This window comes from Pavona decussata, unplaced genomic scaffold (genome assembly GCF_977016875.1).
Source record: "Pavona decussata unplaced genomic scaffold, jaPavDecu1.1 SCAFFOLD_62, whole genome shotgun sequence".
NCBI lineage: Eukaryota > Metazoa > Cnidaria > Anthozoa > Scleractinia > Agariciidae > Pavona > Pavona decussata.
Window position 1 is genome coordinate 746,360 of NW_028145483.1, and position 27,332 is coordinate 773,691.

Genomic DNA, 27,332 nt, shown 5'->3' on the forward strand with positions numbered 1-27,332 from the left:
TTTGTCCCGGGGTAAAAGAAATCATTGTTGTTCTCTAAACATCAAACGAAATTGACTGTATGCCGCGTTTGGGATATTTGAGCATCGAACTCAATAGAGAAGCAGTTAAGTGTTACAAGAACGTGTCCATAAGTGATTTTTAGCGCATCAAAAACTTCCTGCAGAGAACGACATCCAAGTGTCTTTTTTCTGCTCTGCCTCAATGCGGCTTTCTCTAAGCTGTTTTCCGGCAAAGAAAAATAAATCGAGGCACTGCAGAGCCACTAAACGAGGCCTTAAAAGATCGGTGCCTGTCTAATTGTGGCGGCAAGCTCTTTATGAATGCAAACGTAGTGAGAGAAGTGATTATTAGGCAGAATTAACCAAACACAAGCTAAATTAATCCATTGAGAAATGTTTCGCATTAAATAGGACTTTTGTCTCCCCAAATTGTGTTTCTCCTACGCACGGTCTACCTTAATCCCATTTTTTTTCCAGTGTATTTTCGCTACGAAAACAAAACAAGATTTTACCGTCAAAGAAAATTACAAACGCGAATATTCAAGCTTTTTATATGGCGTACGTGTTGGTGTGATCAGCGGACAGAGAGAGTTATTATTTTCAATTATCACTCTGGCCAAGTTACGCTTCGACATCAAAAGGATCGCTGAGCGCGTTAATAGATTCATAGACACGTCAACTGCTAAATTTAATGGTCAATATTTTGGAACGGCAAAAACCTCATCACTTGATACGCCAATAAACTACAGCTGTTTCAAAAGAACGCTTTTTAGTTAATCCGAGAAATCATAACAATCCCCTCATACAATAATATTTCGAAGCGCAGAATTCGCCTGTTAAAGCCCTTAATATTTGTTTTTTTGGGCGTACCTTTTAGTAACAGTATTATTTCTTTTCGAGAAGGGCTGTGAACCCGTCATACACTATAAAAAAAATTCATTCTCACTGACTAATCAGCATAACAAAGACAAACTGGTGTTTAAAGAGTGTAAAGTCTCTGGGGAACACGTGGTTTTTATACCACGGTTCTGGAGTCGTTAAAATCCGTGATTTTTTACATTAACTTGTGGGTAAGCGCTGCCAAAATCGAGACGTTTTTGTCTGTTTGATCCACTGGCATTCTCTGTTTTGATTTCGCGCCGTATGCGGGAAAGCGGCGTAGCGCGCCGCGGAAAGCTACATGTGGAATGACTCGCGGGCCAATCAGCTTGTGGCAGTTCTTTTGACAGCTTTTGTCAGTGACACGATCCGATTCCTAACTCCGCCCACCTATTTTTGTCGCAAAGTTCAAAAGACATGAACGTATCGTTTATCAAGCATTCTCAGTTTCCTTTTATACGCTCGATGGGACGACCATGGGATTTGACGTGGAAAGATTTTTAGAGCCTGTGGACGACGATTTGAAATGCGGGATCTGTTTTGGCGTTTTGGAAGAGCCACTAGTCACCCCTTGTGGTCATGTGTACTGTGCTCAGTGTATAGTTCAATGGACAGCAGAGAGTGGGTACTGTCCTTTGACATGCGAGCAGATTTCTGTTGACGATCTAAAGAAGATACTGCCATTGAGTAGCCTCATCGCCAAGCAAAATATCCGCTGTCAGAATTTTCGTCGTGGATGTTCGGCCATTTTAAAAGTGGAGAATATTCATTCGCATCTTTTAAAATGCCAGTACGTGAAGGAAAATACTTCCGGAGGTAGAATTATGGAACGCAAAACGAACTCCCCGGAAACTCGCGAATTCGCGCGAGTAGTAGTTTGTGAAAATGGTTGCGGGTTACCTTTGCTGTATCAAGATTCATCTACACATGACTGCATTAAGGCTCTTCAAACGCAGGTCGCCTCGCTCCAGATGAAATTGACAAGGGCGGAGCAGGAGAAGGAATTGGCCTGCGAGCGAATTGCCAAGAGAGAGGAGTCATTTCAAGACCGAATTCTAAATCTGGAGAATGAACTGCATAGCTACCAGATCCAAGTGCTCAATTTCGAACGGCAATTAAAAGAGTACCGCTCACAAGTTGGTTTTATCCAGAAGCCAACGGACGCGAGATCCGACCAGGTAGGTCATTTGCATTGTATAGTGTACTGTTTAGAAGGTTTATTCTTTCCAAATGAGTGCGCTTATGGGCGCATTGATATGTTTGATTTGGGAAGCAAACCGCAGAATGGTTTGTATGTTTTTAACGTGCAGCGAGCCGGCCGGATCAATGCCCAGATCGTTTTGATCAATTAGTAAACTCAGTAGGAACTAGCTAAGTTTCTGAATCTTACTCTCACCCCCTCAGGCCACTCTTAGCGAAGCCAACAACAAACGCCTCTCTACTAAGCATTTACGAAGGCTATTTTTACGGGAATTTTAATACGAGAAATGTCAAGATTTGACCTGATTCGAGACGAACCGCGCTATTAACTCGAACAATAGCTTGCGCTGTGAACTGTGAAAGATGTTTCCCTCGAATTTAGCCATTATCCTGACACCCGAGTGTTTTTCTTGCCAATGTGAGCGACACTTTATTAAGTTGTAAGTAAACAGACACGACTGAATATATAACATTTCTGTGTGCTTTTGATTTTGCCTGCAAGGCGGTTGACTTTCAGATTTGCTTTGTTTTTGTAGACCGCCGAAGAAGTCGAGGTTGAAGTATCATTAGCACGAGTTGAAGGTTCTCTTGGATTTAATATCATGGGAGGAACAGAGGTATAAAACATTTATAAATCTCTTGGTCTATCCAGATGGGGTCTAATTCTTCAAATTGTCACTTGTTTGAGAATTCCGTTCGCGTCGCGCAAACAAATCCTATCTTCGCGTGGTATGCGGCGCGAGCGGCAATTAAGATCGACAGACTAGTTGCTCTTATTCTTTCTCGGACTGTTTTGCTTTCTCGACAACTCGTCGGAAATGTATTCTGGCGACGAAACGTGCCTTGTTCAGGCATGTTGTGCGAGATTCGTAAAAAGATTAGCGCCTAACTAAAACCTTATCAAAGTCTCATAACTGTGTTATCACGTTTAGCGGAGCGCTGTGCGATCTGACTAACGTGCTGGCGAAAGATGGTTTGAATCCCCGAGGAAAGGCTTTTCAAATTGAACTACTCTTTGTTTTGGTTTGAATTGCCTTTGAAAGAATGTACTCGTAAACACGGCTGGATACCCAAGTTGAAAAAAATAAATAACTGCACTTTTGTCTGTTTGAAATTTCAATACTTCGTTGAACCCCCGCGCGCGATTGACCGCGCTTCGCTTTCATCGCTCGGAAACCTCGGATTCTGACACCCCGCATTCTTGCTTGTCAGCTAGCTCGCGATCGATTACTACAAAGTCTTTGTTTAGTATCGAACACTATACGTCTCTTTTATTTTCATTGTCAGGTCGGAAATAATTCAGCTGGTGGTGGAATTGTGGTTTCTAAGGTCGCAGACGGCGGACCAGCATCGAAAGAAGACGGCCTAAAAGTACAAGACAGAATATTAAAGGTAGGGCAGGAGCATAAGTCGTCGATCTCACCCGCCTCCTTTCAAAGGAAACCCTCTTCCGCGCGAGTGTTAAAATGTACAAGATCACTTTCGCCGATTGCATGACATGGCATTGTGTTCAGATTTAGTAAGCCGCTCGCAATATTAAATTTATCCTTTGTGTCACTAACTGAGTTCATAACTCGGTTCACCGGTGTGTTGTTCTTTTGTAGAACTCAACATTGCTGCCGAGTTGTTTCTAAAAGGATTTATTTACCGAGAATTGATAGTAATTTGGCTCAGCGTATTAAATATTTTGTAAGTTCCGACCCTGCTGTCAGCTTTGGATTAATGAACTAACTGGCAAACCATATGCTTCCGTTGCTAAAGAAGAGGCACTTTAGTAGGTTGATTACCTCATGTAAACAGATTTGTCCTGTAACTTTGCCTTTATTCGTTCACGTCATCTCTAACGAATTGGATTTTCTCGCTCAAGGTTTTGCGCGAAGGCGAAAACAAGAGACTCACGATATTTTTAATTGCCCAAACAAAGATCAACATCCCATGGTGAATTGAATTGAAAACTGAAATCCCTTTCTTTTGATCGCGGTCTTGTTTATTTTTCATTCGTTGTTTTCGTTTGGTGGTTCAATAGTGCTCGCCGCGTGGCCAATCTATAATTTACGCGGTCTTCGCGGCGATTCTACACCCATTTGTTTAGCACGGTTTTATTTGCCGCAGTTGGAAGGGAACTGATGGCCTCTCTAGCCAGACCTCATGTGAAATGTCAATCTCTTTGCCACAGTTGGAAACCACTACCTTGTCACGCGAGAGTCGCGAGCGATAAAAAAATTCACAGAACCCAATTTCCCATTGTCTGTTTCACCCACCTGCACACGCAGCCGAAATAAATTACACAAAAACAAGGATGTATTTTGTGATCCTAGCTTGAGCTCTCGCTGTGCTTTACAATTGGAGTTTATCGGAAATTGATCTGTCAGTTGAACAATATATAAAGTATATTTTGGCTTTCTGTATATTAGGTAAGGATTGATAACAATAGGTCAGATAAACTGCTTTACAGCCAAAGGCAAGACGTCAGTTTTGAGCTGATTGTCGCAGGAAGAATTAAAATCGATCTTTATTTTTGTCTAGCTATGCTCAATCTGATGTCGCCATTTAGAGTTGCCTGCCTTCGAGGCAAAACATGAAGCTACTTCAAAATCTGCGAAAATCTTTATAAGCACGGAAATAAATGAGAAATCCCTTTGTATTTTTGAACTTAACTACTTTTAGGTCAAAAGCGCTTAAACGCGGTTGTAGAATCCCTTTAATATTTCCCCCATACCTTTCATCCACCTGAAACAAGCAAGCCTGTTCTCCTTCACAAACAACATAAGTACACTTTCTTAGATTTCATACAATCTCGTAAGATATCAATGTGCTTGTCTGTGAAAGAATTCGAAACATTTCTGTTTTAATGGGCTTTAAAATGCGGCAGACACTCGCTGTTCGCATCGCTGATCAAAACGTTTATCCGAGCGAAGTAAATTGTTCAAGATCAATATTAGCTCGTTTCGTTGACAGAGAAAAATACTCTGTCGTCGAATACTAGAGCATAGAGCCAACACAGGTTTTCGCTGGCAACGTATCATATCTCTTGGTGAAAATATCGGGTTGGGAACATCTTTCATCACTCGGCTCTTCTATCTCGAGTCGGCTTCCCCTTGTTATGATAGGCATTAAAGATGCATGCGTGCTAAATATTTTGTGTTCGATGTATAGCGTTACACCAATAGCTACAGTACAGGACATATTGAACAATTGCTTCTCTTCGATCTTTGAGGGTATTTAGAATTTTATGGTATTCGTGATATCACCGAATACGTGCTTAGCTAAAACACAGTGACTATCCTTTCCATATAGCCCCGATCAAAGGACACATTTAAAGCTTTGAAGTGACTTGTTTATAACCTTGTCAGATATATTGATTTGGCGCAAAAATTACCTTTAGGAGGCCGAAATTTTGGCTTCACAAAGTCTGGAAGCTTCGGATCTCGTTTACTTTTCGCTGATTAATGATATTTTTATCGTTCTACGTTGTTAAGATGTATAGAGTCAGCGTGAAGCCACAAAACCCATTTCCTCGGATCTCAGCTCTATAACTGCTATCAAAAGCGCATCAAAGCCTTTTTCCGTCAAAGGAAGATTAATCGTCCATTCATACTTGTCAAGTGTTGTGAAGCGTTTTGGGGAAAATTTGAATATCCTTTGGGTTTGTAGCAATTTGAATCGACTTTGTGAATTTTTTATAAACCTCGATTGTTGCGATCTTTAATACCGTTAATCTCGTAAGTTTACAGTTCAGCAAATGGCTTGTTGTTTCTCGCTTTGTGATTTAAGTAAGGCTTAAGTACACTGTTGCGGCGATGTTTGTTGATAGTTTTTGTATTGTATAATCGAGAAGATTAAAGCCGGTAAAATAGTAGTGGTTCTATTACGAAAGATACCTAACATCGATTTAATACTAAAAAAATCCTCTTGTTTTGTTTAAATTAAGTTTTATAGCTTCTAAAACACATGAAAAATAGATTTTAAAGTCACAATAAAAATGCATTTTAATACCATGATGTTAAAACACACGGTGCGGTCTTTTTATCGATTTTCTCAACACGACAGCATTGTCTTAGCTTTGCTTTTCTCGGATTTGCGGAAAGGGGGACCTTTTCTTTCTAGATGTGATTAAAAATTCCCTGCTGTTGGTGAATAAAAGATGTTTCATCGAGAGATTATGCGGTTTTGGATGAAAACAAAGGATACGACCCCACGATTGAAGTTTGATGTAATTTCACGTACAAAAAGGTATTTTGATGAAGTCTCGTTATGTGGTGAAAAAAAGGAAGTAAAACTGAACCGGATAAAAGAGACTCGCAGTTGATAAATATAAACCCAAACATTTAACGATTTGGAGGTCATGTTTTAATAAAGTAACGCGTTATAAACGAGGAATTGACAAAGTGAAGTCAAATCGCCTTGCGATTTATACATTTGTTATTTGTCATTTTTTCGAAACGAATTTTTATACGACAAAATGATCGTTATAGAAACTAAACGAAGCCGGTTCTTATCATTTTAATTTACAATAGCTCAAATTCAGCTGTAATTTTAGGGCCATAAAATATTTCTCATTAACTGATTATTGAGGGAAAACGTTCCGACGAAGAAATAAAGATCGGTAACATTAAGATATAGAAATGTCTTCGCAAGCGAATGATTCATTTAGCGAGAGTAGATTATTTAAACTAAGACGGCAGACAGCTGATTATGTCCGTCAAAAAAACTGTTAATTTTTCGCAATTTACGAATGGCATAATTTACGAAAACGAAGCTGACAGATTCGCAGCAATTTTTTTACTAATTCTTTCATTTAAAATTCATTCTACCAGTTACGAGTTTAAAAGGTAGAAGTTGTTAAATTTGCTGCTAAGTGCGTTAAATTGGATTTTAAGGAACACATAACAAGCAACCGTTTTAAATTATTTATTGTTTTTTCTGTGCGTGGCAGGTGTTTGTGTGTGCAAACGGTAATGAATTTGAACAAATCGAAACCTTTTTTAATTTATTTCGCTTCCCCGTGGGCTGAATTCGTTTTTTTTTTTCCTGCAATAAAATTGATATAACTCGTAAACCCGTTGCAAGCCAAAGCGTATATTATGAAAATTAAAGTTACGACAATGAAACGTCTAAGATTTTTCGTGAAGATGGATTTTTTATGCGGTTTATGTTTTGGTGCAAATGACACCTTACTGCAAACGTTTCTACTGTCACTTAAATATACTTCTCCTTTGCGGCGAGTTCGATCGGAAAGGATTTTCAACTACTCCTTTGATAAACGGAAATGAATTTAATTTATCCAAAAATACTGAGCTGTAGATTGAAATTCATTAAGATGTAGCATGATCGTTGAATTGTACAGTCATTGTTCAACCTTTCTAATAAATATTTCAAGCCTTTATAATGAAAGGAATGGATTTCTCGAGTTTGTTATTGAACGTTTTATCAAAGAAAAACATTTACTATCAAAAGAAAACGATTTGGATTTTTTCGTAATGATAAGACTTCAAATCAAATATTTTTCGATACTTTTCTTTTTCTCAGGAAAAGTGTATTTTATTCCAGGAAAATGTTAATTAACATATGAACTGTCCATTAGCGAAGGATCCCAATTCCTTAATAAGAAGACAAAATATTGACAAAAGTTTGAGTTATCCACTCGTTCCTTCCTTGTTAGCGGTGAATATTATAATGCACTCTTCAAAATAATGTTCTGAAAGTCACGGAAGGTGCAGATCAGATTTGCATCGGAAGAGCTACGTTTAAAATCCTTTTAAGGCGCTGTTATAGTGCATTTAAAGCCTTGGTAAGTGAACGTTCAAAGTTTGATCCGAAACTTTACAGAATGGGAAATTTAGATACATATTGTTAATTTCTTTATCCAAACAAGTACGATACGCAAATTTGTATAAAAATTCTAATTATTTCCCGCCGTAAATACATGAGAGTTGCAAATCTAGTTGAAAATTATTTTCCATCGAGGGCACAATATTTTGTTGAGGTAAAACGCTAAAAATAGAAATATAGCTGCACAGCAATTTCATTGATCCAAAATCCTTATGATTCACAAATTTGATTCAATTATTTTCCGCCGAGTATTTTCAATATAGAGCTGGCCTGAGGGAATAGGATGTATATCTCGAAATATTACACTAATTAAAAAATATCCTTTTGATGATTTTCCCGATTCCCAGGCAATATCGCTGGGATATTTTTGTTATCTACGAAAAGATTGGCCTTACTGAGGTCGAACAGGACTAAAATTGGAAAATTCAAATTTAGACATTTCAAATTCGTACAATGTTTATTCTTCACCTACGCCGAAGGCCCTGTTCACACCCGGCTTTTTAAAATCTCCAGCTTCCACGGAATGTAACATTTCAGGTTATATCAAACAGTATTCACCCCTTCACTGACACAAGGTGCACTTTGTCAGTTTCACACTAAAACATTTTTTCTGGTAAGAGGCTGTGTGTCACGAATCCAGGTATGAAAAATGTTGTTTTTCCAAGAATGCCATGGAACGATAACAGCCGGAGGTACGATCTACACGACCCGACATGTTTATACAAACTCGAAATATTTTTGTTTTCAACATGGTAGCGAAAACAAGAGTTATGACTTTTGAGGTGTTCCCAGTGTTGACGACAAAGAAATTGGCCGCGACGCACCAGGATAATTTTAATGGTTTATTAATGTCTTTTTTCGCCGGTTTTATCCGTTAGAATAGTTGTCGGTTTATCTGGTTTAAATTCACCCCTTCCATTTCGAAAAACCACTGTCTTCAATGTTGATGGTGCATCTTTCTTTGATACGAATAACATCTGGAGATGTTTCACTTTTTATCTCTCTCGATGAGCTCTTTTATAAATCACCAAAATGGTAATCCTTTATTCGATAAAAGTAAAACTCACGGTGAAGTTAGACTTGTAAAAGATCCTAGAATCTACAGCTGTCAAATCGATATGCGAACGAAGCGTTGTAACGAAGGAAATCCCTCATTAGCGAGCCAGAGCAGTTGGCTTGATGAGAGCGTTTGAAACTCGTCGAGGAAAGGAATTTTCACTGAGTTCCATTGGATTGTCAAGACGCACAGGATGTGGTATCCTGTCATGATTGTAATTAAAGTATGAATTATTTTGATATTTTCTTTCCAGTGCATTCAGCAATGCGGTATGCAACGTGGGCCACAAACAACTCGATCGTCGCAGCTCGTTATCACTTTAGTGAGCGCTAAACATTTTAATAGCCCAATTGGAAAACACTTTGTTGTGTGATAGAAACTCTTTCTACTTTGTATCATTCTTGAAGAGTTTTGAATTTTGCTGTTTGTTGGAACAGAATGTTTCTCGATGTTTACGCGACCAACTACCCTTAGACGACCATACAATGCACAATTGTCTTTCTTTAATGGCACGACAAGTCATCACAGTTGTTATCAACGTGCTCAGAAAATCTAATTTTGAAATGGCTGCCATCGCTATGACACCATGATGTGACTTTTGATGATTTGAACGTTTCTGGGGGCCGTCAGTTCACATTTGTGAGAACTTGACAACAAACGGTTTCTATAATTTGTCTCGACTGAAAAACAAAATCTAATTTCTCCACTAATTTGTCCGCACCTTTGTGCCTGTGATACCTATTGTATGTAACAGGAACTGTTTGTCCACAGCTTGTAGGTTTCCACGACTGTGATTACTCGAGAACTGACGGACATTTTAATATGGCTAGAGTGAAGAGTCGGAAGAGTCGACACAAATCGTAAATACAGATGCTGATATCGTTTTCATGTAATTGGCAATGACCTGTCCCTCACAATCAGACGGACCCTTTAATGCGCTTTAAATGGAGTGCATGAAGGCGTGTTGAGACCAGAGAACATTTATCCATTCCCGATGTTGTTTTAACGAGTCAGGGGAGAGACGAGTATCGATTGCAAGGAAATAAAAACAGGCGCATCTGCCTGGAAGCAATGTGAGGAAAAACTAAAGATTTCTTTGGTGTTTTGTCACCTAGAACTTTAGTATATGGGAAAACTAATTCCTTTTGTGTTTCAAGGACGTAAAATGTAGTGAAGAGAGCTAAATAAGGCCAACAGAAGCCCTAAATTCGTGGGAAATGCATCTGTTCCTTAAAAATTTGTGCGACATAAAAATTTACCCAAAGAATTTGAAGATGTCAAACTGCGTTAGCGATCAAAATATATATTTTTCTTTAATATTCTCGTTGGCTGCCACCGATAAAGCCGAAGGGAAACAGACCCACTTATTTAAAGCAACGTAGCGCTTGCATCCAAGAAACTATATGGTGATAACGAATAGACCTTTTTCTTCGTGTGTCAACTGCTTGGGTAATCTAAAAGGCCAAGGGGCTGGAATTTGCCTGAGGCGTCTCAAACGCTTTCAATTTCAGTGATTTATCTCGTGATAAAAAAATGTTTATATTGGTAAAAGTTCACAGACATTTTTGTAAAATTAAAATCTACCGAAGTTCTGCTTATTTCGTTTAATAATGGTTGTTACATACTGTGACCTTCTAAAGAGCACTACAAACATTATTTGAATTTAATTATTCAAGATTTAGCCAGCACCAAGACTTAAAAACGTCCCTTTGTTTGAGCAGAATCAGTAGAAACGTAATCTTTAGAGCGACAAGAGTGTCGCTTTCTAGACAATACCGAGAATGTTATCATCAATGGTGGACATTTGTTTGTTTGTATCAAAGCCAAGGAAAACAAATCGGTTAAATCTGGGAGCCAAACTATTCTTGATATATTTTTAATAATCAACTGCTCGGCAAAAAACGTGCCGAAGACAAAAAGACTGTGTGTTGGCGTGCAGCTCGTGGGCAGCAAAATGACGGCCGAATAACCAGGACACGAGCAGAATTCGCTCTAAATTAAAACGTTTCATTAAATGTTTTACAATTCTAGTCAAATGCTGGGAAAAAAAGGAAATATTTGTTTTTTATCTACAGTCGAGCCTTTGCAAACGACCACCTCCCCGCAGCAAACGTCTCTTCACGGCGGCCATTTCTTGTTGCCCAAACTCAAAAATACTTTCCTTGAAAATTCCGTTAGACGCGTAGTTACGGTCACGTTTCTATAAACGGCTGCCCATGTGTGCCCTTTATTGAGACGACTTTATTAAAGGCTCGCAAAAGCTGTCATGTGTTCTGATTTCCAAAGTAAAGCGATGTTTTTATATGAAACGCTACGCGTTTTTAGGCAACTGATATTCCGAAAATGTGAAACAAAAATAGCAGTTTTGTCCAACAGAAGTGACCTTTGAAGTAGCTAGAAATTTAAATTCTCCAAGTCATGGAATGAGACAAAGACACTACGCAATAATTTCATAAAGCAATACAAAGGACGCCCAATATCTTTAAAATCGTAAATCATTGTTGTTCATTGTTCATTTTGATGTCCCTCTATTGCAGGTCAACGGAATAGACTTATCAGAGGCGAGTCACGCCACAGCTGTCGAAGCTATCAAAAGTGCTTCGGAACCGCTGCATATTTTAGTGAAACGCAAGCGTACAGACGCACCTCTGGAAAGCTGTGTACCGCAGTTAGCGTCGACTGGAACGCAGACTGATCTCTGCCTTACTCAAGAAGTTGAGAGTATGGACACAGATAGCGGAATACACGACAGATACAGCCCTAGACAAGACTTGTTGAATCCGTTCGAAAAATCTCTCGATGATGGTACAAGCAGCTCGGAATGCTCGCATCGTCGTTTAGAATCATTTTGCAACGATGTGGAGAACTTGCGTTCGACAAGTGAAAGTTTGCCTAGCTCAGAGAACATTGTTAGCAGTGAGCAAGGCACACTACCTCGAGTCACTCTGTTAGTGAAAGATGTCAATTATGTGAACCATGTGGATGAAAACTCGAACTCTCGATTACAAGAAGAGCCTTACGTGACGGCAGTTTCCGATGAAATTTACTTTGACCCTGAGTTCGACTACGAATATGAGGTGTGTATTGGTTTACATTTCACCCTTTAACACCCTTAGAACGTCAAGGTTGAATCTCGCTCGTGGGAAAATTAAGAGACAAGGAAGCTTTATGGGATCACAAAAACTTCCTTCTACCGGAAGGCAAAAATGAACAGCTTTATAGGAAAGTACTGTCTAATGTCTTTCATTCGCGCTTTAGGATTTTATCTACGGGCTCAAAATCTAGAACCACCTTTCCATACGTTCACCATATGTGTGTCAAGGTCACAGAGTTAGTGGGAGATGGTTTCTGCAAAGACGTCTTTAAGATCTGACGTGATAAATCATATTAAACAATAATTAATGCCAAATGTAACTTCTATGTTACAACAGAGATACATGCTAGTCTGTTCCACCAAACGCGCTTCAGCACATCTTACACTATTAATATCATCATTTCAAGTATCAGAATACAGAAAGTATATCACACAAGTCCATTAAATGCCCTACATTCCCTCATCGCAATTGCTGGAACACTTGTGCCCCTCTCCATTGATCCAGCATTGGAAAAACATAGGCCCTGACATTAAGGCAGACGCGGAAAAGAACAGGGAGAAAGTGTTGTGATCTCGTGACGTAATAATTGTAGACCTTTCGTCAAGTGTTCCAGAGAATTGTAGCTCGCTAAGAATCCTCCTGTGGCTATGTTTTAGATCATTCGATAGGTGTGCAGAGAGTCATGAGCTAGACACAAAGAAAAACCCCTGACTTCCCAACGGGAAGAGCCTTTCTCGTGTCAACCTGCCTGCATTTTACTAAGATAAAGGAGACAGAATTAAAAAATTCTATGCTACAATGAAACAGGGCCTAGTCATGAACCAACTTGATTTCACTGGATACTTCCTAAAACATGTCAGATTTCTAATCTTATTAAATTATTTATCTTATAAAATTAACTATGGGTTTCCCACTTCGAAAAAATCATTTGATATCTGCCTCTGGTGTTGTAGGAGAATTTGGAGTAAAAGAAAAGATACATTGTTTTGATTTTTACACATTCTTGGCCCCCAAAGAGTAAAACCCCCATGGCGTTGCCCCTTTAATTTCAATTATCTCTCTCGTGTATATCACCAAGTTATCGTCTATGTGGTTGCATTTAAATGTGTGTGAAATAACGGATCACGGATCCAGGTGTGAAACAGATGTGCCCACTTGGCTATTTCCAGTTATATTTTCCTTACTGGAGTCTTTCCAGCTATTTCTCGAATTTAACTTGTTTCGTATCTCGGTCCTAGGAAATAACCCTTTGGATAGCAAATAGTGACCTGGGGTTAACATTCTGTTGTGGTGAAGAAGACGAATCCACAGTGCACGTATGCGAGGTACGTAGTTTTAAAAGCATCATAACACTTATCCTGCGCGCATGCGCCCTTTCTTACTTATATTTTGGTAAATGAGACTTTATTCTCTCTCAAATTCTATCGATCTTAGTACTTAGGGTAATTGCGTCCCTTAGCTAGTTGCTCTCATTAAGCGGCCGTCGTCTTCCAGTTTATATTTCATTATCACTTGAGCTAAGCTACAATCTTGTAGGTGTGAGTAGTATATGACGTGAGGCCAGATTCTCTCCCAGACTCCCTACGAGATACGGTGTTAAACTTGTTGACGGTTTCCTTTGTCACCATCCCAGCCACTTCTGTAACGAAGTGTTGTACGTTTAAGAGGCGGCTTATTTGCGTTCTGATAATTTGAGATGTATAAAACAAACATTGTGTAAAAGATAAAAGGGGAAATGGTTTCAGGAGCCGAATGGTCCACAGTGGTGGGCTTCTGTCACATGAAGCAATTAGAAGCGTTACTACTCCCCCTGTTAAATGGGATGCCAGTCCACTAAATGGCAGATTTAAAATGCCCCAATAAAATGACGAAGTGTTATGCCGCGGCTAAAAATTCTAACATTGCTGCACAACATTTCTTGGTTCAACAATTACATTGTTTAACAGCCCATGTTAGATGATGTTTGACCAACCTTTTTTGCTGGATGAATGTTGGTGTGATTTAACCCTTTAACCCATAATATCAAAGAGGAAAGTCTATCTTGTCCCCATACTTTGCTTATAAAAGTACTGGGGAGAAATTATTAAAATATCAAGAAAATTCACCTTGGGTGATCATATCCTTAATTCTCATGACTCCAGGGATTGAATAAGCATTGATATTACAAGGAGAACTTTGATACTAATCACAGTTGGAGAGTTAAAAGATGTTCAGCCGTGCGGACAACATTGCTATACAAGAAATGTTGTGCAACAGTGTTGGAATTTTATCCGCGGCTTGATGCAAGAAAAAAACCCACGAATCTCTTCGATTTGATCGCAGCTGTTTTTTCGCTAGCAGCTACTATAATTTAGATGAAAAACAACAATCCCTTATGAAGAGAGTTTGTACATGTCTAGACTGACATCCTGCATGATCTCCTGGACCGAAAAATTATTCGAAAACGATTGTCTTCTTTTTTTATTTAGTTATTTTTTTTTTGTCTGCTGGTAATTTATTGGCATTGTAGGAAGCCTTTTATTACAAACAAATACACGGGTCTTGCAATATTGAAATGTGCAGACTACATTTGGAAGAACTACCGTTCCCGTCATGTGGAAACGTTAAATTCGTTTCGTCATTTACGCGCGCATTCAGACAGTTTTTTCGTTTGTTTGTTTGTTTGTTTGTTTATATACTGTAAATATATATAACAAAAGCCGTGAGAACTCTTATAACTGCTGAGATGGCGACTTCTTGTCTACTGCATTCTAAGCCGTTGTTTTCTGAGAGTTGCTTAATCTTGTTAAGGTTAATTTAAACGTACTTACCTAGCCACCATAATCTTGTTAGCATCCTCGCCATCATCTTGTTACTAAGCGCCAAGTGATCCGGTTATTGACCACCCACTGTTTTCCTGTCAGTCCAGGCAGTACAAATTAAGGCTGTAAAAAGCAATAAACCCTTTCAGTTGGATAAACGGTATCGTATTTAACGGTTCACTAAAACACATCCTAAATTACCCTCCAGTGGAATTTGTTCACAATTTTTAATTGTAAGATTAGAACGACGCTTTATCTATAATTAGACAAGGAAGTTCTCAGTTATTGCAAGACCATATTTCAAGTGGAGGGATGAATACTTGTAATTAAAGTACAGCAGCGAGGAGAAATGGGTAAAGCTCCTAAATGCCGTGAAGCCCGTTTAACTTAGCGCTCAGGTTGCATAAAACGTAACATCTTAAGATAAGTGGAAGTTTCCTATGACTGTTCCTTGCATTGCGAATGATCTTCTTGCTTTCTTTCTGCGCTTCCTACATGATAACGCGCGAGAAATCCTCCGAGCGTAGGAAACGGTTGCCGAAAACACCCTTATCCAACCGGACCCTGGGCGGTAATTTCATTTTAAGAGCTCACTGGAGGGCACTCATTAGAGGCCATTTGTGTTTTGACCAAAGCATCGCTAAAAATGTACTGCACAAGTACTTGCATGTAATACGAGCAATAACAGGAACTTTAGCAGTAAGAACACAGTGAAGGCTCGGTGACACCTGTATATAATGGAGGGAATCCGAGAAGACACTTGATTTTCTATGTCAACAACTTCGCTAACAGTCTTATACAACACAGATCTCTCTCAGGTATGCACGCCTATTGGAACAGCGGAACTTACGTAACTGGCTCGTCTATTCACAAAAGTGCACATTGGGCGCTTCTTAAAAGCTGGGCGCTAAATCAAATCACTACAATAGATGCTTGTCAAGGGGTTAGGTTTTTTTAAAGTCCGGGGACTCTCCCCCAAATCTCAAACTCCCGGCCTGGCTGTTCATTCTCCAACCATAAAAGCGTAGGCTAGCAGGTACCCTTTATTGTGAAGGATAGGTATGAGCATATAGGTCACACGTTTCGTTGTAAGTACACATACCAACACGCATTGCCTTGTTCCTTCAAATTCCTGTTCTTATGAAAAGACAACTTGTGTTTGTGTTAAATCCTATCATATGGAGAAAGATCGAGCAAGAACAGTATTTTCAAACACATGCGTCACCAACCATGCCCCCTACTCCTTCCTGGTCCATCCCCCCACCCCACCCCCAATAGATTAAAGACCGTAGGCCATCCTTCTGAAACTATGGACCGGCTTATGGGATCATGTTCTTTCAAAACTACCAGTGCCAAACCAATCCAAACTTATGGTGTTTATTTTTTGTAGATTGATCCCGGTTCTGTCGCATACCTTGATGGAAGACTGACGCTTTGGGATGAAGTCTTAAAGGTACGGAATAACATCGATTGTAGAGAACTACCTTACTTGTAACCTCTTGAATGGCCTTGGATTAAAAGGTTGACACAGGGAAGGGCATCGGCTTGTTCCATGTGTTCTAGATGATGATGATGATGATGATGATGATGATGATGATTATAATTATTATTATTATTATTATTATTATTATTATTATTATTATTATTATTATTACGTCACGCGAAACTCTCTTCTTTTTTTTTTTTTTTGCTGCCTACAGTTTAAACGTCTGGCTAGTAAAGTTCGTGGCTTGTGTGATTCAAATTGCCTTGTCCAGGTCGTTATGCCGTTGTGCAGTCGCGATAATGTTTTCAATCGTTCTTTAATGTTGCTGCGGCTGTGCAATTTCCCTCTGTAGATCAACGATGTGCCTGTCACCCATATATGTGATATTGAGCCGTTGGTGTATGAATCGACTACCACGATCAAGTTTCTTGTAGCGAGACCAGCTCAAGAGGTAAGCACAGTTTAGCATCAATTTATGACAATTCAGAGAGCTATGATAACTACTAAAGCAAGCCACACCATAGGAAGGTACTGCTCAGTAGCGGTCATTTGAATGATTATACTTTAAGATTTCATCTACAGACTCAAAACTCAGAGTCGCATTACATAACTCAAGGTTTTGTTCCAGAAGGGAAAGTTTGGTGCTGGGTGGACACCTGACTGCGATTATATAAAATACCATGTTTGAGAGGCGCAAGAATGGGCTCCTCGCGCGTGAATCTCGCGCGTCGCGTTTTTACGCTCGCAGTTTCTCCCCCCCCCCACCCCCCCCCCCCCCTTGCATGCTTATATCACGCTTGCATTTGCTAAGATGCTAAGATAAAATAAGTAAATTCACTGCAAATCAAAGGAAGTCAGAGGTAGATAAGATAAATTTTGTTTGTACAGGATGAGCAGCCAAGGGCAAGATTGGCATCCAAGCTTATAACAAAGGCGTGATTTAGCTTTAAGTTTCTCATCTCGTTTAAAGTTAACAATGCTTGAGTTTGTGGTCGGCCTTGATTGAAATCTGTTCCGTTTGCTTTCGTGATGGAACAAGAGCCAGCTATTTATAAATATGTCAGCAGTTTAAAAGAACCGTAACAAAGTAACCTTTTTATTTTTATTTCTAACTGCGATCCAAACGAGATTAAAGGAGTCGTGTATGCCGAGATAACTAGCATGGCGTCCTCTCAGAGTTCTTACGTTGCATCAACAGGATTTGAGATCCCAAGCTTTTAAAGTAAAAACCAAATTTATGGCAAACGTAAAACGCACGAAATGTTCAACAACTCGTAAAACTCATTGAAATATCCGAAACACAAAATTGAACTATTAAAATTAATTGAATGAGTTTTAGTTAGGTAAAAGTTATCGCGTTCACAAAATGTACCTGAAGACAGAACTTCGTAGCAAATTATTACAATTTTTTTTAATCCCCACACGATAAGTAATGGTTCTAATCTCCCGCAAAAAAACTTGTTAACACCACATTTAGAAAATTTCCGATTCTCACGCAATTTTTCCAGATTGCGTGTCTGTTTGTATGTTTAATAAGCAAATCTGTTGTCTTATCAACAAAAGCGATTTTAAATGCAAGGGTTTAGGATCCTAAATTGTTTTTCATCATTAATTAACAATTGTAAAAGAACTCCTTTATTGCCTTAATTTTCCACGACAAAAGCCATTTCGTGACGGAGTGTTTGCGTGCCTCGAACGAGAAAAGGGTGTTTGTTTTTTTCTGGTGCAATTATTGATACTGCTTCGCCGAAACCTTATGTTGCAAAGGACTGTATAAATAATGCCTTGTTCACAGAACCATCTTTCAAGCACTTGACGTAATTGGATTCCGTGTTCATTCAATATTCCTGTTAATGCATTTCACTAGCTTGATAAGTTCTTTAATTTTAATCCCCTACATAAAATTCAGCTTACTAACAGAGCTTCCATTACACCTTCAAAGATTAGGTCTTGATGTGGGAAAAACATAATTTCCATTTCGTCTACTGAGCTCGAGTTAATAAACTTAAACAAACAGAGATAGGTGGTATTCAAATGTTTTGTTTGTAGATAAGACAAAATACTGCGCTTCTCTACAGAAATCGAAGACACCAGTGTCTTTTTCCGGTATTTAGAGTGAATTCTAAAGCAGGTTATATTGTGTGTACACTAGTCTTTTGTGTGCAACATGAACCCGGGGCAACAGTCGGTAAAATTTAATTTGTTTTCATAAAGCTTAATTGCATTTTTGGACGGTAAGGATTTGCTATCTTTAGTTAAACAATTTTTTTCATTTCATGCAAAAGCCACCACAAGAATTACTCGCGCTATTAATTGAATGCAAGGCTTACGCAATACTGGCGAAGCTGAAAATCTCGAATTACTAGTTTGCAAGACAGTAATTCTTAGGGGTTCTATCCACAGAGTAAAAAAATAGAAGCACCTTGTAAAAGATACTAAGCAAAGCCACAGGAATTCTGTGATCAAGCATCGAACAACATTTTACGTCTTCTAATTTTTGAAGTTACCGGCCATTAAAATGTGTCAAAAGGTTAAGCCATGGTAAAGGTGTTGCCTACAAGACTGAACAAATCCCCTTACTAGAATCTAAACTTAATTAGATCTCACTTCTCTGAGACGTCTTTACGAACATGCGACAAAGACAATCTTATTAAAATCCGCCGGCAAAATTTAATGCGAACAATGCAAATCATTAAGACAAAAATTTCCGTTTTAGAGAATTATCCCTTTAAAGCCTTTCCTGGCGTTGCGTAACTAACAAGCGAGGTTCGACCGCTAAATGTAATAAAATGAAGGAAAATCACTGGCTTGACAGCTGTAACACTGTGATCTTCCCAGTGGCCCGGAGTACCGGGAAAGGGGTCAACACCCCCTTTTCCCTGTTATCCCCCTGTTCCTTAGTTCTTTTCCCAGGGAATGTAAATTGAAGATCGAGACGAAGCCCGAAGCCTTCTAACCTAGACTGAGACCTTGTTAACTTAATGTTGACCTGCTTTTAGTGTTAAGTTTACTTGAAATTTAAATTGTGCCCATGAAAATACAAGCTATTGAGCAGTACTTTCCCGTGGTGCTGTTTTGTATGCTGTACAAGGTGGTTCTAATTTTTGAGTTAGTAAATGAAATCCTAAAATGTCCCCATTCAAATGCCAGCTACGGAGCAGTACTTTACTATGGTGCCGCTTATTTGCTGTGCAAGGTTGTCCTAACTTTTAAAGTCTGTGGTGAAATTAAAAAGCCTTGAACTATGACCGTTCATAGACTGCGAGCAGTCGTACCTTTTTCCTCAGATCACGCGCGCAAAGTCCCGGTAAAATTTTGCAAATTAGAAAAGTGAACGGTTTCCCCGTTCGCTAGATCCATCGCGCGCGCTACAGAATTTAGGAGAAGAAAGAGACTGCCTGCAGTCCAGCGAAAACTGTTCAGCAGTTACTTTCACCTATGATATGTCGCTCATTTTGCTTTGCAAGGTGTTTGTATGAAATCGTAAGGTATGACCATTGAATGAGCGCTGTTGGGAAGACAATATTCCGTGTAATCTATCAATAAAGGAATTTTTTTCTTTGATTCTTTTCTTGTAGGTGCAAGCTACTCTGTTAGGAAGCGAAGGAAGTCAAGACTGGAACTTTGTTGATCCCATCGACGCTGATCTAAGCAGCTTTAGGATTGGCGTGATCAAGGAAGAGGATGAAGACGCAACAGATGTCATGAATGGCGTGCAAGGAAACGGTGACAAATGTGAAAAGGACAGCGGTGTCGGTCGCACGGACGAGAGCACGAAAAATGATGAAAGCTCTGAACAAGATCTTGGAGAAGAACCACCGCCTACTCCGAACTCTTGTAAAATGGCGCAGGAGAACGGCGAAAAACGCCAAGCGAAGGATGATTCGAGCGCGCGCGAACGTAAGGGTAGTTCATGCTCCTCTCGGAGCAAGGAAGATAAAGCGTTTTCTCCTATACGGTCGGGAGATCAAAACACTGGGAATTCACGGGACAATTCGACGCCGGTTGACAAAGACTCCAGTCGAAGCAACAAGGAGAGATCCGATAACAGTAACTCAAGACGCCACAATGGATCTTCGAGTAAAAATGGCGGTTCGCCTCCGAGGAAGGACAAAGAACGAAGCAGGGATCGCAAAAAGACACGAGATTCACATAGAGACAATTATGGTGATGAATCTCGCGGAGAGCGAGATCGCGATCGTGATCGTGACCGCGATCGGGATCGAAGCCGGCACTCGGATCAGAAGCGTAACAACAAGCTAGGAAACGTGAGCAGGACAATTCGTGCATCTTACATAAGAGCGGTGAATAAAGACTCTACTCAACACATAAACTGGATCGGCGAGTCGGACTGTTTTGGCGGGAAACCTGATTACCGGGATCACCGCAGCAAAAAGAAGTCGAATTTGACTGAAAATCAGCCACTTAACGGCTCTCAACAGAATATTGAGTGGAAAGTGCGCATGTCCAAGGACGGCAGTCAAATTTTTGTTCGCAAGCGGCCGGTCACACCCGCCCGACAAGCTAGAAATAAACTTCTGCGTGAACGAGCGCAAAAAATTACCGACGAACGCAAAGGTATGACAACCGATGATGATACGCACACAATCTACCAAGGCCGGTATTGGCCGCGCGAGGACCGGAGACGACACTTAGAAAGAGTGCGAGAGGCTCGCAGAAAAAAAATGCAAAAACTTCAGCAAGTGAAGGAGTGTGAGAGCCCGTACACGGGCAGTGGTTCGGAGAGTGGCAAAGGACGCCGGGATATCATCGTGGAAATGAGTCACAGGAGAATGAACAAAAACAAACAGCAACATTTTGATGACTTTACGACAGTACGGGAATACCTGACTCAGCGAAATCCCGATGGGTCCCCTGTGGGTCCGATACACGTGACCACAGTGTAATAGGGAATATGTAGCCAAAGGAAAATATTATTTTTAACCTATTTGTCCTCTGCGAGGGCTGAATTTTATGTTATTAATAGTTTATTTTGTCGTTTATGCTGTAAATAAAAGTTAAGGTTATGCAATTCTCTCAAGTGTAGGATTTTTAAACATTTCACAGCGACTTGGCTTTTAGTATACACGCAAACTAAATATCTTGCCTTGAATTCGTGTCTCGAAGGCTAAAACAAAGAAGTTTATTAACTAAAGTGACAAACTTTGCCTTGCTCTTTAAGGTATTGCACATCCAAAAATTAGAGGAAAATAGTAAATGTTATAAACAGTAAAACAAGTGTAAAAAGCGAAATTACTTAGCGCTTACAATGACCCGACATTGAATTCCCCTGGTAAACGTTGGAAACGATGTCAGCCTGTTGTTTTTTTTTCCTTTTGTTGTTGTTGTTGTTGTTTGTTTGTTTGAATGTATTTTTTCTGTTTGGTTTTGTTTTTTCTTTCTTTTTTTCTTTCCTTCTTTCATTCTTTCTTTCTTTCTTTCTTTCTTTCTTTTACTGTTGTCATAATTATTCAGCTTTTCACAGGCTTGTGTCACAGTCCTTGTAAACTATCTCACAAATGTTTGTGGATCCGTTTTTACAAAACAAAAAAGCACTATATTTAAAGTCTGGTTTCAACGTAATCTCTGTCATCGCATAATAAATAGCGCAGAGATTGTTGTGTTGTGGCCATGTAGAAATCAGGTCAGCTACAAATTTTTTCAAAGATGTTGAGTTCGTTTCCTTCACAGCTGTTATTTGGCCGGTCACGTCACGAGACCCAGTGTTGCGTGACACTGCCATTTAAGGGTTACGAAGAGGACAAGAGTGTTTGTTGTTACAAGTTCGCGATTAGTATTAAAGGCCTGTAATTTATTGCTAAAAAGTAATCAAACGAGTTTTAAAATGTACGTATGTATAAAGTAAAAGAGGTAGCATTATTATAAGAGAACAAATTTAACTATCAGAATTTAATCAAATTATTGAAGTTATCTATGTCCGAGGTTCACATTTCTTCACCGCATAGCGAAAAGAGTAACATAGAACTTAAATTTTGTCCTTCTCAATTTGCCGAGAAGACACCTTATTCGACAACAATGGTTTGGTTTAGCTAAATATAAACTTGAGCAAAAAGAGCCTAATCTAGCTGTTACTTTGGCGGATGTTTTTCTGTAAGGGAACCACCACGTTTTAAAGGTTGGGTTTGAAAATGTTACGTTTAGTGCAAGTTACTCATAATTCGTTTCTTGTTGAAAAATTCAAACGTAGTCAACTGGTGAAATTCGTTATTGTAAAACGCAAGAACTCAGGAACAGGCGACTTCTTCGTCCCTATTTGTTGGGGCGAAAATAGGAATTTTGAATTGTGTAAATAAAATCTATTTGAATTTCAAGGTCTTGGGATGCCTTACCTAACATTAAATCTTCGTGAATGTCATTTGACTTGCTTTTCGCTTCAACAGTCATTATATTAACCCGTTTCTTTCAAGAGCTGAAGTTGGAAAAACTCGAAAAAGAAACTTGGCACTAGACCCTTCTCCCAAATGATGGTCGAAAATTCAAATAAGTTAAAATTAAAAACGTATACCAGCACTAGAAAGAGTACTTTTATTTTAGTAACCCTGCAAAGTTTCAGCATATCAGGTGTAATATCAGCTGAGAAAATGTAAGTTGAAAAATGAAAAATTTACAGACGTTTGTATGACTGGGGGTGTGACGTATACCCCCAGTCATACAAACGTCTGTAAATTTGTTAAATTTCATCTTACATTTCCTAAGCTGATATAACACTTAATATGTTGAAACTTTGCAAGGTTACTTAAGTAAAGGTGCTCTTTCCAGTGCTGGTATACGTTTTTCATTCAGTTCAACTTAGGGACCGTTCATTTTTTATGAGCATGGGGGGGCTGGTGGGATTTAGGGGGGGACCACGAGAAAAAAAATGGCACTAAAGGGGGGGGGGGGGGGCTACCAAAAAAAATGAGTGAAAGAGGGGGGGGTCACCAGAAATAATTGGCTAGAAGGGGAAATTGAAAGTGGCTCAACACAGAAACAGATGAAGAAATTGAATATTATTTCAATTTTATTTAATGCGATTTTCCTAACCACTTTTAATTTGTTTTACATACTGAGGTCGAAATCTGCATTTTATATTAAAAACAACTGAGGAAATGAAGCATATCTGTTGGAAAAGCAATAATGAATATAAACTGAGGTAGACACCTATGTTTGTACAAGTTCAAATTAATATAAAAACGTATCAGTCTCACTATTGAATCATCCTTGGGGGAGTAGTTTTCTACAAAGTGGTTGTACTCTGAACTACATCAATAGATTGTTTAATGTTCTTTTTAATAGTACTCACTTTTATGAAGACTGTTGATTAGTAAATTATTTGAACCCAGGAGTATCAGTAGACTCAGTAGTATGCCTAGTGTGAACATCCAGATTAGTTTTAATAATAGAACTGTTGTTGGTGACTTCAGTTGACGGTAAATCTGAGCCGTAAGCCATCTTCAGAAAAGCTTGTAACTGTCATTTTTAATAGCAGTACTTTAATATCCAGGCGCGTAGGAGGGGGGGTTCGAGGGGTTCGAACGAACCCCCTTTACAGATCAGTAATGGCGGAAGAGAAAGCACTTAATGAGGAGGTTGAACAATTACATGAGGTGTACCATGCGAGAGAGTAGAATGTCTGCCCTGGTTCTAATGCATATCAAATATGATATGCCTGTCAATTTTGACGAGATAGTCAATTTGTTCGAAGGCCTACACCCGAGAATGATGCAGTTTACCAGCTTGGTGTATGACTATCAGTAGATCGAATAGCTATCAGAACTCGACAGGGCGCGGAATGTACATTGAACTTTCTTGTTTAAGTTGAAACAATTATGCCGTAGGAATGATGTATATAGCTCAAAAAGCTGCTGTAAAGCAAATTTGTGATTTGCCTAAAATGGGTCTCAAAATGCAGGAAATGAGGTTTCTGGGAACCTAGATTTTCAAAAATTTCCGGGGGAGCATGCCCCCGGACCCCCCTAGTAAGCAAGATTTGGGGCTCAGCGAACACCCCTATCTAACCCCTACCTACGCGACTGATATCTGTGCGTCCGCTGTTTTTTTCTGTTTAATATGACTCGTAATCGTTGATTGGTATGCTTTGATCCGTATTTTGTTAGTCAGATCTGTACGTGTATTAATTGTTTCTACTCGAAGGGGAGTAATTTCACGTTAACCATTTGCTTGATTAATTTTTATAGTTTCTTTGAGAATCTAAATGGAAATTTAGGGTTTGTCATTGCCGTAAACGTGTTGCTATCTATAAAACGTTTTTTTAAACAAGAGAAATCTTTACCTAAGTAGAGAACGGTTACTTGTTAATAGTACTGTAAAGAAATCACAGTAACAATTACGTTTATCTTTGATATAAACAGCACATAAGCGTTTTGTTAAAGTTAGGAGTATGATTTGTTTCTGATTGGGCGGGAGGGGGGGGGGGTCATCAGAAAAAAATAGTTCTGCTAGGGGGGGGCCATGTGGAAAAAAATTGCATGCTAGGGGGGGGGTCATACAGTTTCGTAGTGGCAATTAACCAAATCCCACCAGCCCCCCCATGCTCATAAAAAATGAACGGTCCCTTACCGGTAAACTCATTCAAATCTGTTGCCGCCATTTTGGAGAAGGGTCTATTACGCCACCGTAAAGAGATTCTAGTGTTGACGTTTCGAGCGTTAGAGCTCGAAACGTCAGCACTAGACTTTCTTTACGGTGGCTTAATTATCAACACCAAACATTCGTACCACTGCAACTCGGTACCACTGAGTAGTCAGACAGCTCGGTATAGCTTTCATCCGATTGGTCACTCTCAACGGATTTCATCAACAGACTCGAAAGGTTTGAACTCACCTTGTACACCAATTAGAAACAGCACTGCGGGAAAGTAATGCTCAGTAGCTGTCAGCTGCACAAACGTTAGAGCTTTAACGTCTGACCAGTTGCTTCCATTTGAACGATTAAATTCCCACTTGGAAACTAAAAACCACTACAGCCGATTTAAGGCTCCCTAGAACCGTCAAAGAGTGGAACTGAATTTGCCTGTCGATCTGGCCTCAGCTGGGTGTCTGTGGACTAGATCTACCGCTGCTGCCGGCACAGAGGACCTGTCCTTTTCTAGGCCGGCAGATTCCAAATCACTTACTTAAAGACCTGATTTACTCATTTGCAGTGTATTAATTTTCTCAGGTTGATCTTTAAACTTCTCGAGTTCGAAGGTTGCGTTTGCATTTAAATACAACTGACGTCTTACATAATATAAATGGTGAAATTAAACTTGAAAGACTAAACTAAATTTGCAAAACGTGTCTTTAAAAAAGTATCCCCCTTGAAAAGTTTTCATGCCGCATTTTGTTGGCGCATTCTTGACGTCAGTTTTGTAATCAGAATCATGATATGATATTTGCACTTTTCCATTCGAAATACACTTCACAAACTTCACCAAGAAATTTTCTGCGACTAAAAAGGATTCAGGTAAATGATTAAAACGTATCAAACTGCGTTAGCTTACACAAATATTCCTTTTTCAAGGCCGAAACAATCTTATGGATGACAGGAAAACCATACTTAACGCATTTTCCTTAATTTTTTTTCCACAGGGTGCCCTTGAAATTCATTTTGCTCTATATGGTGAACTTGGCATTTTCTAGTGTCGGCGTATTTGATAAGTATTGTGAGTACAGCTAGACCTGAAGCATATTAGCCGTTTTTTATACTAGAGAAAGTATCCGTCTGGATGAACTATCTTACGTTTTGCGTCGTTCAAGAAGCACAATGGGAGATTAGAGGCATAATGCATCTTGTGCCCGTCTTTATACTAGAGACGCATAACCAGACGAACAACAAATGTTTGCCCACGTTCGTCCAGACGGTCCTCTAGTATAAAAACGGCCATTCTCCACAACGATCTCACTATATGTGAACACTAATGAGTTGCCAACACTAATCCCAATCTGAGTCTACACCAGTTCAATTTGAAGTAATACAAGCTTAAACATTCAACATCTTCCGGGAGTTTTGATTACGCAAAGCTGGTCCCAGTTGAAGCCAACCCAGGGTTCTGGTGTGAACTTTGTTTGTTTGATTGTTTTCAGTGAAATCACAAATTATATAAGATTTTTTGAAAAAATTGGGCCTTAAGTTTTAAGTTAGACTTTTCATTACCTTTAGCTTAAGATTAGCTCTCAAAACCTTTTTCAACAAGCGAGATTAAAACCTCAGCTAGTTAAGGCGGGGGTAAACCTGATAGCCGTTTTTATGCCGATTAAAATCGGTTTCATGGAAATATCTCGTTCACGTTTCAAGCAATCCAAAATCATCTCTGCTTAAAACGGAAACCAATGTTATTGGGTGTTTTGTGAATTTTTAGGTGAATTTTAGGTATATTTGGGAGGAGATAGTTTTTCTTGAAGGATTGGTAAAATTAAGAGAAATAAGAAATAATGAAGATTTAGTGAGGTTTTAAAATTAGAATTTGTAGTTAATAATTAATAGACGGATACCCAGTTAGTCCACTAGCAACCTGGGGTGCTCTTGCGTGGTTATCGACTCGGACTGTCTGTTGGTGTTTTAAAAATCATTTTCTTTCTTTTATCTCTTCTTCAAACCTCTAAAAATCCCATTCAAATTCACGTTTACCCCCACCTTAACTTTTAATCGTGGCCGCCTAACGACCATCCAAAACGCCAAGATTTAGTGGTCGCTTACAAGAGTCGAACCAGAGGGGGTCTCTTCTAGGAACAGCTCGGGTCTGACATATTTACTTATTCGAAGAGAATTTATTGCATGCATCTTCCTGGTTACAATACGAGCAGTGCTAGGTTGTCACTTAAAGTTCCTCGTACATTCTCGGCATTTCTGAGTACATTGAACATGGAGATCAGAACATGTGTCAAGTGGTCGCTTACAAGAGGTTAAAAACAATGAAAAATTACCTGTTTGATAGTATCTTAGGCGATGAAAGGCATCATACTTGTGGAAGCTTTTTTCCC

The 27,332-nt window shown here is 39.3% G+C and overlaps 1 protein-coding gene across 1 annotated transcript; it reads left to right on the forward strand.

Moving 5' to 3' along the window:
- The first annotated feature begins 1,314 nt into the window (after positions 1–1,314).
- On the forward strand, positions 1,315–22,682 carry LOC146478865 (E3 ubiquitin-protein ligase PDZRN3-like). The gene is made up of 8 exons (XM_085111606.1): positions 1,315–2,057; positions 2,616–2,696; positions 3,367–3,471; positions 11,506–12,045; positions 13,302–13,388; positions 16,255–16,317; positions 16,703–16,801; positions 19,929–22,682. Exons 1-8 carry the CDS (start codon positions 1,356–1,358, stop codon positions 21,255–21,257), a joined length of 3,006 nt encoding a protein of 1,001 aa, XP_084967732.1. The 5' UTR covers positions 1,315–1,355; the 3' UTR covers positions 21,258–22,682.
- The last annotated feature ends 4,650 nt before the right edge of the window (positions 22,683–27,332 follow it).